Source organism: Pterocles gutturalis, unplaced genomic scaffold, assembly GCF_000699245.1.
Source record: "Pterocles gutturalis isolate BGI_N339 unplaced genomic scaffold, ASM69924v1 scaffold5947, whole genome shotgun sequence".
In the NCBI taxonomy this organism is placed as follows: domain Eukaryota; kingdom Metazoa; phylum Chordata; class Aves; order Pterocliformes; family Pteroclidae; genus Pterocles; species Pterocles gutturalis.
The window spans coordinates 33981-49003 of NW_010107775.1; the positions used below are offsets into that span (position 1 = coordinate 33981).

Here is a 15023-nt window from a genome sequence, read left to right on the forward strand (position 1 = left end):
AACCCATGAGTCTTTCTTCCCTTTTCCCCTTTAATTCTCTCTGGAGGGCAGAGGGTGAGCGAGCTGTTGTGGTGTTTTGCTGCTAGCCAGAGTTCAAAACCACAACAGTGGTCTTCACTCTAGTCTGTTGTGAATCATAGCAAACTGTCCATTACGTGAGCCAGGCAAACTCTTGGCAAAGAGTTAAAAGTATTAAGTGGTTGTTCTGCATAGATGATTTCCCCAGGGAAATGGAGTTTAAGATCTGTGCTGTTATGAAAGATAGGTTTGTTTGGGGGAAAAAAAAAAGTGTTTCCAGCTCTTGAGACTGACACACTAAGATTGAAACATCTTTACTTTAATTTAGTGCGCTTGGACAATGCAATGAGTTTATTTTTGTTTGTATGATCTCGCAGTCCTAGCGGTTGGGTTATTATGGAATAGCTTGTCTTCACCAAAACTTTTTTTTTTAAAAAAAAAATCTTTGTGGTTACTGGATTTTCAGTGGCTGAGTATTTCCTGATCCTAAATATATGATCAGTAGTAAAAATGGTTTTTCCTTGGTAGAATTTGTTAGCAGGATGACCAAACAAAATCCAGACTTTACTTTTCTCTCCTCCTAATTGTTTTCTTATATGTGGTTGTCCATACTGCATACCTAATGCTCACTGGAAACTGAATGTTGAGTTTCCTTGGCCAACTTTCAAAGTTACACTCAACATCTGTATGTGAAATGTTATCGCAAAGATGAAAATACCATGATATCTTTAATTGTGCTCATCCCTCTGCAAAAACAGTGTCACCTTTTCAAAAAGCTAGTTGTGGGGGGAATTAGAGTGTCTTTCAAAGTTATAAATGTTAAAAAAAAAAAAAAAGAGGGGGGAGGGATCAAAACTCCCCAAAAGAAGCAGTCTCATACTTCTTCAGTGGAACCTCTTCAATTAAAAACTCCTTTCCTTGCTTTTATGTCTTGAATGTGAACCTCACCATTAATCTGAAAGAAACATGAGTAAATCAAACTTATAAAATTGAGTTATTGAAAACCAACCTTAACCTCATTTATTTTTTTATTATCTTGATTTAAGATCAACCTCTGCTCTTCTTTGAGTAAATGTTGAAAAATTCTTTAAGAGAAATACTATACAATTGCGATCTCTTTGAACAGGTACTTTGTACTGGATTTTGAGACGGGGATTCTACAGTATTTCGTGAATGAACAAAGTAAAAACCAGAAGCCACGAGGAACCTTGTCTTTAGCCGGAGCTATAATATCGCCCAGTGATGAAGTGCCACACATGTTGGTGGTCTACTCTGCTAATGGAGAGATGTATAAGTTGAGAGGTACAGTGCTGCTCGTGCCAGCTGAGTTGTTCTCTCCTATTCCCGCTTCTGTGCCTCTTCTCTTGTGTCTCATTTCTCTTTTACTTCCCTATACTGTCATAAAGTAGTGGTCATACAGCTATATTGTTACATACTGTATTATAAACCACAGCGGAACAGTAATCTGGAGTTAAATATGTGTGAATTTACAATATATAGACTTTCAGGCCTGGGAGATACCTCAAGATGCCTTCTGTAAGATGTTGTGGCATTTTGATAGTACAATAAATATATCGTTTGCTTCTGAAGAAAGAAAAAAAGCTGCTTTCATTGCTGTCCACAGCATAACATTTCATTTTTAATATTCACCCTTGCACTACCCTGCAGATAACTTGCAGTAATGAATCTGCTGATGGGTTGGAGAAGGGAAAAATGCCAACGGAAGGCTGTTAAGATACTCTTCTTGTCAGCCTTGGAATACTTTAATGCACCTTTTATATAAAGTTTTGCCTTCCCTTGCTCCCAAATGTAAGACATTGTAATTGTAAGACGTTGTATTGTAAGACATTACAGAGTATGTAGGAGTTAATTTTGATTATTTTTTTTTTAAAGAAACAGTATTCTGATTCTAAGATAGTTTCACTGTGGTTGATTAATCTTGGTACTTTCCTATCAAACTAGTTTTATCAGAAAATAAACTGGTATTGTACAAAAGTGACATGTAATGCAGTGTAAAAAAAGTTTAAAAATGTTAGTTGTATTCTGACCACGGTTTATCAGTTGGCTAGCAGGACAGAGTATGCAGGACTACCCCGTGGCACGGTGTGTTGCTGTTTTATATGTAGAACTGAAACACCGGAACAACCAGGGAGAGTTTCTGCTAAAATGTTTTGGAATATGCGCAGCTAGAAGCCATGAACACTTGTGGTTTCATTATCATCCTCTTCCAGTCACTTGAGATTATAAAATACTTACAATATGCTGGTTTTAATATAATTATAATAATAAAAAAATCTATAAATGTGATTCAAATCAGTAAATAATTTTTATGCTGAGTCAATAACCATTGAGATACTTAATAGTAGAGAAGTAAGAGAAAATATTTACTGAAATTATCCACTCTGTGTTGCTGTTCTTAATTAGAATTACTGTAGTATTGTTTTGTTTAAAAAAACCAAACAACCAAACCTCTCTCCTGAATATACTTATTAATATTACACAGGAGTCACCTGATATAGATTTGCAGACAATATTTTTAAAAAATTTTAAAGCTGTTTTTCAAAGATGTATGGGGGAAATTGTAGTTTTCATGCTTGTGTCTTTAAGTTTCATGTGAATGACACAGGATTAAAGAGAGATTTAGTTGAACTACATTAAAACAGAAATACTAAAGTATCTGGGGAACTGGTAGCTTGTCTGGTAGCTGATTGACAGTCTGAGTGTAGTGGTTTCACTGATTTAAATGCTACAGTGTGACCTTTGTCCTTCACAGAGAGAGTCGAGTAAAGCGAAAGTGGATTAAAAATAATTTACGAAAAAGTCATCTAGAGGTAATTCTGCTTTTAATAACACTTGGAGGAGATAAGCTTATGAGTCTTCTTTATAGTTCTCTCTTCCAACTGGCCACACCATCTTAAGTTGAAGTTTAGATGTGTTGTACTGAAGAACTTACATATACTTAATTTAAGTAGCGGAAATTAGAATTTATAGTGTGTCCTAACCAGTAAATAATCTCTCTCTTCCCCACTCTCCCACCGCACCCTTGACCCCATCACATTTTCTTATGCGAAAGAAGAGTATTGATTTATGTGCGATTCCCCACATTTTCTTGTTTCTATTCCAGCTGCTGACGCGAAGGAGAAACAATACTGGATAACTCAGCTTCGATCCTGTGCCAAACATCACAAGGAAGGTAATTCTAAGGTAAATAATTAGGAAGGAGAAGTAACTTATATTTTAAGTGGTGTAGGTAAAGAACAGTATGGTCTGGATGAAAGACTGGCTGCTGTAGTTAGCGGGTTGATGTTTAGAGGTTTTTGAATAAAAGCAGCAAATTGTAATTTGTCACTAACTGGAGCAGGCTTAAGTCAGTTGGGCAATCATAATAAATAAACATTGTCCTAATTATGTGAAATTAATGAAGTACATTTTGGATGCTGTCAATACATGTTGAAGTGAGTGGCTGGATCAACAGCTTGTTAATAAACACCTGTGTGATATCCTGATAAGTATTTAAAAGTGTTAACTGATACTAGTTTTATTTCACTTAATATGATTTAATGGCTCTTATTATTGAAGATTCAGGTAGGTGTTAGCAGTGGTCAATCTTCAACTTCTTTACCAAATCTGAAAGAGGAAGTGAGGTCAGGTCTCTTGCTCTGTTTGGTGAACTGCCCGCTGGAAACTGGAGCAGCATTTTTCTAGGAGGAATCCCCTGACACAACAGTTTTTCCTTGCAACTCGTGAACCTGTGCCTTTAGGATCCAAGTAGGTTTTTTATCCCACGTCCTCATGTCCTCTCCATGGTCACACAGATAAAACCACAGGTCACGCTGTGGTGTGTACCCTCTGTATCTGCTCTCTTGAGCAGGGGAACGCCTGCTCCTGATAGCTGAGATGTGGGCCTGTGCAGATGAGGGGTGGGATGTATCCTCTTTGAATTGCTGGAACTCCTGGGACAGTTTCTCCACAGCTGAGATACAGGCCTGTAGGGAGGAAGAGAGACTTCCTTCGTATTGCCAGAGTTGGCCAGCCAATTCATCCACAGTCTGTCCCTCAACTTCTCTCCAGTGCATTATTGCCAATGAGTTGGCATATGATGGTGGTGCACTTTGTAGAAATTTCTGCCACATAGTATGCATGCATTGGACTGCATCTGGATGTATGGGTAACTGCTCATTGTCCGGATCATTATGAATCACCTCCAGCATGGCTAATTCCCTCAGGTACTGGATACCCTTCTCCACGGTGGTCCACTTGGCTGGGTGACACGTAGTGTCTTCCTTGAAGGGGTATCTTTGGCTCACACCATCAGAAGTTGCCTCCAGAGGCTGAGGGTTGGTGTCGTTATTACAATTTCCTTGTTAATGTCAGCATCCCTAGACAGGGATCCCAGCTGCCTGGCTTCCTTACCCTCTAATTCCAAGCTACTGGCCCCATTATCCCAGCATTGAAGCAGCCAGGTAACAATGCACTTGCCTGGATGGCAGATGAAATCCTTTTTCATCTCTCACAGCTTACTCAGGGATAGGGATTGGGTGATTATCTCTGATTCTGTCTCTTCCTCCTGTTCTCTTGATGACCCTGGGTCAGTGTCATCCCTCACTAAGGGAACCGATTTTTTTGGGTATATTTCTTCTTTTGTATAGGGGGGACCGATACTGACACAGGTTGGTTCTCTGGTTCAGCTGTAGTGCCTGTTGCCAGGGTTTGAGTAGCCGCAGTGCTTGTTGATGGGGTTGGGGTGGTCACAGTGGCTGTTGGTGGGGTCGGGGTGGTCACAGTGGCTGCTGATGATATTGGGGTAGTCACAGTGGCTGTCAGTCTGTTTTTCACCTCTCTTCCCTGAGAATGCTGCATAGTATTGAGCAGTGTTTGGTAGATCCTGGCCAGGGCCCAGCACAGTGCGGTAGGTTGTGCCTCTTTGGGGTAGTTACGGCATTTGCTTTTCAAATATTCTATAACCTTATCAGGGTTCTGTAATTGTTCAGGTGTGAAATTCCAAACCATTAGAGGTGAGAAGTTCTCTAGATACTTGCCCGTATTCTCCCACACGCCATGCCACCCATGGCTATCCAGCCTTGGGATAGATCTCTGGATGGTATTAGAAAATTTTGGTATAACCCTGAACAAGGCCTGACACACACTCAGGAGACCCAGCAATAAGAGCATGCTGTTGTAATCAGCCTGAATGAGAGAGAGAAAGTGAAGGAGTGGGTGGGTGTACTGCCCCCCCCTCGTTTCTCCCTTAGACTGAGTGTGATAAACAGTGAGAGGGGGCATCCCGAGATACAACACTGCCACATACACATACCCGCCTAACCACATGGCCAGTGCTGCAATCATAAGTCAATATTATCCAGTACAGCAAAATGATTGCCCTAGTCCTTCTCCCAGAGGTGATAAACACTGCCACAGGGAAAACATAATGAATATAAGACTTTACATAACGCCATCATGTGAACAAAAGAACCACCATCGTGACTAGCAAGTTTTTAACTAATACAAGAAATGCATATAAGAAATTGTTAAAGCACATTCTGGTCAGACTTGTCATTATCTCAACCCTTCTTGTCCCATGTTGGGCGCCCAAAAGATTGTCGTGGGTAAGGACTTAGCAGCAACTGTGTGCTACCAAGTGCTGTGTGGTTGCTCCCTTTTCCCCCTCCTCCCCCCGTGAGAAAAAAAAAAAACAACCCTTGTGAGTTGAGGCAAGGACAGATTTCATAATACAACATGAGAAAAAGAGAAGACAACAACAACAGTATCAACAGGAATACACAATGGAAGGGCTCACCACCCAAACCTGCTCCTGAGGTGTCAGCATGGAATATCCCCTTGGCTATGCCCACCTCCCAGCTTATGTGAAAATTAACCCTGTCCCAGCTGAACCCAGGACATTTTCTTTCTCCAAACCACTGCTTCGTAGGAGGTAAAGGAAGCAAGAACTGCTGCATTTCTTTTTTTTTTTTTAATTTCTCTTGTGAAGGTACTTTAATATAATAATTATTAGCATGGGAGTGGAAACATGCTGTTTAAAATACTTCAAATTTATGTAAAATAGTATGCTGCTATTTTAGCCACCTTTTAGCCACCTTCTTTTGTGTTGGGGTTAGGGACTGGAGTTAAGTAGGAAGTTCTGTAATGACACAGAGGAGGGTACATGTTTGACTTACTTTTGCATAATTGAGGACAAAAACCTGTATTTTTGGATTTTGTTCAAATAGCCCTACCATTGATAGGACTGTCATGATGTGATTTGTACCTCTACCAGCAGTAGGGCTGGATCCTCTCTCTTCCCTCCTCTCCCCATACTTTGAGAGCTGTAGTGAGTGATAACAGGAAATTGTCTCTCATAGTGCTGTCACAAACAGACAGATAGATACTCATGTGTTTTAGGCTTCTGGAGTTTGAACAGAATCCCAGCTCTATTTCTGCTGGAAACAGGCATGTTTCTGCATCTGGAACGTTTGCTCCCAGCTTCTTCTACAGCTTAAACTTGCCTTTTTCACAGGAAGAACGAGAGACAGACATTTCTAGCTATTTTTTTAAGAGGAGTGATAAAAAAAAAAAAAGTTGTACACTAATGACTAAATTTAGTTGCATCCTAATGAATGGTTCAAAGGTGAGCTATACATCTAACAAGTGGATATAACGCAATCTAAGTCTTTCACTTTGTTTTAATTAAATTTTACATCTTAATGATAAAAAAGCAGTAAAAAGGTAATGTTCTCTGGCAAATAATTCCCATGCTGTAAGATAGTCTTAATGTTCTTGGTATTCCCATACAAGTCTCATTTTGCTTAATTACAGATTGCTTAACATCCACAGAGTGCCAAATCACACTGTATTGGGAGAAGTCGTCTATGTCTGGATAGTATTGCTGGTTTTTAGACTGTTCTAAGTGAATATTATTGTACAAGTTTTAATTAAAGCATTAGTCAGACTGGAATTCAGGGGTATAAAATGCTTCCAAGAAGAAGTATGCTTATCATAATTTTTGTGGTAACTTCCAAAAATAATTTTATATCCATAAATTGTCACAAGCTTGTTAGTTCTTCTAACTTCTTGACTGTTTAAGGGTGGTTGCTGTAAAAGCATTACTAAACCCAAACACATGGGTTTTTTGATACCAGCTCTGAGTTCTAACACGTGGATCAGTTGCTGGATTGGCATGTAACTCTTGTATTTCTCAGTGTGTACCAAAAATGTGTCAGGGAACAGAAACCTTTCTCTTGTGAGGTAGCTTCTGTCTTACATTTTGCTCAGATGGTAACTTTCAGCTTAGGTCTGTGCTGGAATAAGGAGGTGGACTCCTTTTTCCAGCTTCTGGTGTGGAGCTGCACAAATGAGCTGCTAAAAATTGGATGGTGTGGTTTCATGTTTCAGCTGAACTCAGCTGCTGATTCCCTGCAGCTGTAAATGGGGGTCCAGTTATCTTCCTTCTGCTGCCACCCTTTGTGCAGGCTCTATTGTGTTTCAGGTCCTGTGGTAGCTTGGGCATCAGAAACAGAAGAAATGGCATCCTGCTAAAAAGGACTTACCTCTCTGACCAGCTCACTGAGAATTAACACTGATGTAGGGGAGGCTGAACTCTTGCTTCCAGCAGACTCTGCTGGTGAAGCCCTGCTCTCTTCTTCCTCCTGGATGGAGGATGGCTGAATGGATCTGGCCAAAACCTAACCTTTCTATGGTTTAGTCTGAGGCTTAGGCTTTGTATTTGAAACTGAGCCAAGCTGATGACTGCTTGCCCCTGTGAGGGACTGTCCTGCTCTCCTTCCCCTCAAGGAATGCTTCTGGTGCCTGTTACAACTATCATCCAGCCCTTTGGAAAGGCAGTTTGGGGAGCTAAATCAGCAGAAAATTCTGTGCATGTGTCCCCGTCTCTGTTTCTCTTCTGGTTTAACTCTTCTGGAGTTAAACCATGGAGTGGAGAGTTAATCCATGGAGTGGCTCTACATGAAGTCAAATGAGCCTCAAAGCCAACATGGAGAAATGGTGGAGAAAAAAGTCCAAACCTGCCCCTTTTAGTGGCAGTTGCAGTAGCAGTTTAGCTGTAATGTGAAACAGCACCTGTAGTAATGCCTGAAAGCTTGAGGTCAACACTTTTATCAAATCACTATGAGGCAGTTGTATAATTTTTCTGCACAGCTGGAAGAATGGCTATTATAGCTCTTTGGTGGCCCTTCTTCAATTTTATTGGGTTTCTTCTTGCCTTATAAATGAATGGCCACGGAGATACCTTTAAGTTTCTAAATGGATTACTCACTGGGTATTTTTAATGTCTGTATGATAACTGTTTCCATAAAGCCAGATTAGTGAAAGTTTCAAGTCTTTGTGAGTGTTGTTTTGGTTCTTCTATGCACATCAAGCCTCTTTTCCTTTTGAGCAAGTTTACTCTTCCTTCTTCTGGTATGCTTGTCTGCTTCTTCCTCTCCTATAGAAGGTACTTCTCCTGACCTATAGAAGTCAACTAAAGGGTGGTGCTTCTAATTAAAACATGCTTTGGAAATCCTTATAGTGGTGTTTGACACCTTTTTTCTTCCCTTTGGAAGCTGCATGAAGCTAAGAGTTACTCACAGCTCTCTGCTTTCAAAATCCTACAGAAATGGAAAAAAAAATCAATTTAGGACTGAACATGAGTTTACTCAAATGATTACTGACAAAGAGAAGATTTTAGATGAAATGATTATCATAGTCTCTTGCTTAAAATCAGGCACACGTATTGCCTTACTGAAGATGATGAAGCACTAAAACTTAGTGTCATAGATGGTGCTTTACACAAATGTGCAAAGGATGTAGTAAGCTGGTCCCTTTGCAATGCTGGAGTTTGGATGTTATGTAGATTCAGTTATTTGCATTTTATTATTTGTGAATTATAATGTAAATTAAGTAGATCTCTGTCCATATTTTTCTTTTTCTCAGTGTTTGTTAACTTGAGATGCATTGGAAAAGAAGTAGATGGGAATTAAAATACTGAATGATCGTGTCTCGAAGTTGTAATTACTTTCTGATAGCATGTGACTTTTCATTGCTCTAAAGCTGCATGCAGGGCTTGGTTCTGTGCTGTATGTATGCAGAGGGGTGAAGGAATGTAATTTTAGTATTTGTTATTCTGTAGAAAGTGTCTGTGGCACAGTGCCTGTGAAAATGATGATTCCTAGCCATAAACAGATATGACAGTTCAGTTCAAAAATTTAGTTTATTGATCTCTGGAACATTGCAGTTACTTTCCAAAATAAACAAAACTGCTTCTGGTAAATGGTGAAAACCACTTCAGCTTCTTTGTGAACAGGAAGGGCAATCTCCAGGGAGAATGAGTCATGAAAACATTAGTATAGTTGGAACTTAGTGTTCCATGATTCTTGTAATTGTTAGGATTTTTGACATCCAAATGGAAGCATTCATTATACCACTTTTTTATCTTGGAGGTGGACAGTGTACTAAAATAATAACCCAGATCTGTGTTAGCTAAGCATACTTTAGCTAGCTTTAGGTCACAAAACCAAGATGACTGCAAGTTACAAATTAATCTTTTATTAACTTCTTTATTATTCTTTTATTAAGTTTCATTTTATTAGCAGGCAAACCGTTGGTAAAGTGTAGCCTCAGGAAAGAATACTTGTAATCCCCTTGGGATGCTTCAACCTCTGGATTTCTTGACTCATTATTGGCACCACGCATTACTAATTGTTGAAGAGCTTGTGTCTTGCTTTCATCAGACTTTTCAGAATCTATTTATTTATTTATTTGCAAACCAGAAAGCAGCAAGACCAAAGAAAATAAGATATGATAATAGTTAGAGGGGCAGGTCACACATACCAGCAGCGCTAGGGGGAAGAACAGGGGATTAGGAATAAAGATCCATCAGTTACTGTCATTGCTTTGGTTTCCTGTGAGAGTGACTTCAATGACAGTTGTAGTATGGATGTGTAGTTAGAGCGCTTTTAGCTGTGGAAAACTCACACAGGTTTTAACATTTTAACAGAAATGGACCATCTTGATTTTTCCACAGCTGTGTATCAAAATGCAAAAGAGGCTTGTCATTCCCAGTATTTAATCTGAAGAAGTTCTGCGAGAGAGGAGTCAAGTATTTGGCTAGGACATAGGTGTTGACAATGTGTTATAAAATCCAGAAATGCCTAAGGGGCTGAGTTCCTGGAGAGGCCTCTTCTGGCAGTGGCAGGAAGAAGCTGTCAAAAGAAATTAGCTGCTGCCTCTGTCTCCTTGGATGGAGCAGGCACAGTGCTCTGCTGCTATTCCATGTGGAATTGAGGAGTGGACCCCTGGTTCAGAAGGTTTTGAGTGGTTGTAGATGCCTCCTGAAGACATTCACCCACATTTTGTGTGTGGCTGCCTTTTCAAGCTGTAAGTTGGAATTTTTTACATTTATCGTGGGGCCTTGTCTAGGTAGCCAGAGATTCTGGTGCTGAGCTCATTTAGGATTTGAATGTTACAGACGTCCTCTAAAGAATAATCTCAAATTAGTTGCTAAAGGATTGGGGTTGTGGGCTGGTAGAGTTTTCTGGCACATTAATTGGAAACGGGTCATTAAATGGATGAGGGGTATGTAGGGACAGAAAACAAAGAGGTGGGGAAACTTTCTCATAGACCTTTAGGAGCAGTTGAAACCAATATATTTGGCTATGATATTTGTCCCAGACCGTGGCTGTATGTGCTAATTCAAAATTGCCTATTTTCCTGACTTGGTGAGCAACATAGGATTGATAACTGTCTTGTGCTGAGAGGGGAAGGAAAAGACTCCAGGAGAGGCTCACCGGCAGAGGTGGTCTTGCCCTAGAGGTCACATAGCACTATTGCAGGGCAAGGCATGCAGCTGAATGTAAGGCATGCCAGGCAGTGTGATGTGGTCAGCCCTTGCCAGGCTGTGAACTTCTACACATAGAGATTTGGGGTTACCTGGTATCCCTGTAGCAGGACAGCCTTCTTGAGCACCACCTGCTACTGAAACTATGGATGGGCTGTTCTTCCTGATTTTTGCTACTGCTTCACTGGTTCTCAAGCTCCATGCCCTAAATGACTGTCCACCACCAACAGTTGCTGTGAACTGCCTCAAGCCTTTGCAAAACTTAATGAAAAGCCATCTTAAATGCACTGTGGTTCCATGGACTGTTTGTTCTGCCTGAAGTCACAGTTTAGGAGTGTAGCTGATGTAGCCCAGTGAGTTGTGAACTAGAGTAAATCTTGCAGGAAAAAATCTAATCTGAATTAAGAGACTCCTAAAATGATGGGCATATCTGTTTCTTGGACATGTGTTCATTAGTTATTTGCGATACAAAGCCGATTAAAAAAAAAACACAGCTAGCAAGCAGCTTTTGTACTAATGGTTCACTATCTAATTTATGACTCCTGAGTCTAAGTGGGGTTTGGTGAAAGGCAATATTGTGTTAGGTGACATGTTGAGAGAACGTGTGAGGTGTGAGCTGCAGTCAAGGTGTCTGTTGTGATTCATGGATCAGCTGCAGATAGCTCAGTGCAGTTTGGAACAGTGTCTTGAGGCAAAATAGCATTGAGTTGCCAAATAGTACCAATGATACAGATACTAACTTAGAATATATGTGCATTTCTGTTTAGGAACGTATCTCACAAAATGTGCAGGTTAAATGAGATTATTTTGGCAGCTGTTTTTTCTGAAACCTAACTCTCCTAGAATTCCTTCCTGATTCTATATTTAAACAGAAACAGTGCATGGATTTTCTTCATGTTTATTGAAGGAGTGCATGGGTTTTTCCATATTTGTTTTATGTTACTTTTGTTCTTTGCAGATCTATAACTTCCCCCACCCTCCCAAATCAAAACATAATAAAACTTCTCACAGAATGTTGTTTTCTTTCAAGGAAAACTAATGGCTAAACTCACTGTTTTACATTGCTGCTCTTTATCTGAGTTTTAGGATCGGTTTAGCTATATGAAGGTAGCAGTCGTGTGTTTTTAATATCATGATACTAGAATGTCAGTAATTCTCAGAAGATTCCATTCTAAAAAAAACCCCATTTTATTATTAAACTGAAAGATAAGTTGATCTTATGTTGAAAAAAAAATGAACTTGTTTTTTCTCTGCACCCTAAATTTAGTTTAGAAGTATTCTGATGCTAGGTAGTTTAAAAAAGAAATATCAGTAAGTATATTCTGCTGTTATATACTAGGGATAGCCTTTTTCTGTGAAACTTGTATTTAAAAAAGGAAATTCAATCACACCCAGTTGCCCTCATCCAATTCTTTCTCCCAAATACCTTTTTCTCTGTCTCTTATTTTAATTGTAGTTATGTCTATGCAATGCTCTTTCAAATGGAAGATGGATTAAAAACCTGGCAACCTTCTGTGCCCTTCTGACAAATTCCATACCCCTTTGCCTTAGAGTCAAATCTAGTTTTAATGCAATTGTGAATTGTCAGCCAGGATGGATAGTTTTTGAATGTCCGATTCTACAGATAGCTTTATTATTACAGTCTTCTTAGTCATGGTAGTGAAGAATGTATTCATTGCAAAAACAGTCAGACCATCATTCTTGGAAGTGTTTGTAAATGTAAGTCAAGACCAATGGAATAATGCTTATTTGTATGAGTATAGCAGCTCTTTGCACACTGCGAATGTGCTAACCCATTGTTTAAACCTTCAAATGCCTCAAAAAAACTGAAGTCTAGTTTTGTGCGGGGGTGGCAGAGGGATCATATAACTTATTTCCCTCTTCCTTCTTGGCAGTGGTCTTGTCATTTGCAGTCAGTGTAGTGGTAACATGATGCCTGACTTGAATTCCAGTGCTAGTTGGAACCTGTCCACCTTGGATTTAGAGTCTTTTAATGAAATTACCATAGAATTGCAAAGTTTGACCTTTAAGGGGTAAGGAGATAGGTTGTACCCAAGTAATACTTTTGTGCAGTTGCCAGCAGACTCAAGAGTAGTACCCCACATTGATGGTAGTTGTCTCAGCAGTGTTGAAGGCTGCTGTCATTACTTGGGGTGGGTTTGTAGGAGAGGTGAAAAGGTGTTTCACCCATAGGGCTGTATGTTTACCTCACTTTCTTAAAGTGCTACTAAATGTCACTCTCTGAAGAGGTTTGTGTTTCATGAGGTGAGAGTGATTCTGTTTCAGTTTTAACCTTACAGATGTAATCAACAGTTCAAAAAGAAGGGAAAAGCTTTTTTTAATATTTTGCTTTTGTATATGATGTCCCATGGTGTTCTAGTGCACACCTGAGCTTGTTTGAGAATTGCTGTCCTAAAGACTTCCAGGAAAACTTGGGTTTAAAGGCTGCAGAAATCAAACCTAGATGGCACACTGACAAATGGTTAGATAAGAACAGAGAAAGTTCTTGAATGTTCAGACTGATTTTATAGGTTGTGTGTTAAGAGTATTAACACTGCAGATACTGTTGAAGATTTATTTCTTGTCTTTTTTTGCATTAAGGTTTATCCCGAGCTTATGCTAAAATGTGTTGACTGTTTAAGCCATGTTTTGTTTTAAATGTTAATTTTTAATCGGTGTGTGGATTGGCCTTGCCAAAATTGCCACTTCTCTAATGTTGAAAACAGCTGTGCACTGTTTCAGAAGTTTATCAGGTGAAAGCATTAAGGTTTTTTTTTTTTTTTTCTTCCTTTCTGTTCACACCAGTTTGGTGAATTATAGGTCAGTGGCTTCATAAAAATTATTTGTGTTGGCGTTGTTATTACTCTGCAAAATCTTTCCTGATCTTTCCTAAAAAGTATGGTTGTAAGAATGTAGCCACATGTTAATATGTAAGAGTTTGTGAAGGACACTTTCAGACAATCCAAGAAACAAAGGCAATAGCCACAATGTTTCCAAGAAGATCCTTGCTGAGCAATGCAGATGGTTCAGAAGCAATAAATCAGTCCTGAGCACAGCCTCACCTCCAGATTTAGGTTTGTGAGGAAAGCAGAACAGGACAGATCTATAGTCTGAGTTGTAAATTATTTACTTGTGTAAAGGTACTCATATCAACATCCCATTGCTTGTTCTAGAGCATTTCATCCTCACGAAGTAGAAGCTCATCTCTGCTGCCACCTGGGACAGTTAATTCTGCATCTCCTAGTGGCCAGAAACATATGTATCAAAGTGGGCCAACCGTTGTAACCATCACACATCACAAATCACCTGCAGCTGCTCGAAGAGCAAAGAGCCAGCGTTCTGGTCAACTCCATGAAGTCAAGGAGGTAAGAGATAAAAATCTGCTGTTTTGCTATAAGTTCTAAATTCTTATTTCACTTTAGAATAAGTAATAAAGTCTGAGAATTTCTTTGTTTCCTACTCTATGTTTGCTTTGTTTTGATCCCCTTGCTGAGCAAAAGGCAGCCTTTAGTTCTGGTTCAGCTTAAAGATTGGTGTATACAGGGTTTTTTATGCTGATGTTAAAATTAGTGTGTGCGCATGCTTAAAAGAGGAAGTAGGTTGGCCACATCTCCCAGACTTTGCAGTGGTGCTGCAGTGCTGGAGGAACATCTGTTTTAAACTGCATGCAGCGAAGCTTTTCAGATTGGAAAGACAGCCCTGAAGCATTTAAATATAAGTAGAAAAAACCCAACTTGAATAAATCTGATGAATGAATGTGGAAGAAGGCACAGTTCCCCACACTCAGCAGTTTGTTTCTGTATGGCTGTAGTCTTAACTTTGTTGTCAAGTCTCTGTTGCTGGCTTTGTGATGGAAGAATGCTTTGTTCATATTAAACACATGAAAAGCAAGAAGAGAAAGCATGTTTCTTTCAAAGCCTATCTACCAGGGTTTAAGAAGTATAACTCATATACCTACTTAAGTCGGTCTTCCAGACAACAAAAATAGTACGGAGTTTAGAGCTTAAATAGTATGTCAGACTGTCACAGAACTCACTTTCATCTTTCACCCCTTGTTATTTTTCTTTGTCTGAATTTCTTCCTATTCTCTAATAGTGCCTTTGTAGGTCTCCCTCCTACCCCTGCTACTGAAGGAACTGTTGGCAGCCTAGCTGCTTTAAAGCATTCTTTTGTCACA

The 15023-nt window shown here is 39.5% G+C and overlaps 1 protein-coding gene across 1 annotated transcript; it reads left to right on the forward strand.

Moving 5' to 3' along the window:
• Positions 1-1144: 1144 nt before the first annotated feature.
• LOC104472508 (oxysterol-binding protein-related protein 10-like) lies at positions 1145-14211 on the forward strand (the record flags this gene model as incomplete). The annotated part of the gene is made up of 3 exons (XM_010088217.1): positions 1145-1320; positions 3143-3222; positions 14020-14211. Coding segments are annotated over 3 exons (448 nt in total), but the record flags the coding sequence as incomplete, so codon positions are not given.
• Between the last annotated feature and the right edge of the window lie 812 nt (positions 14212-15023).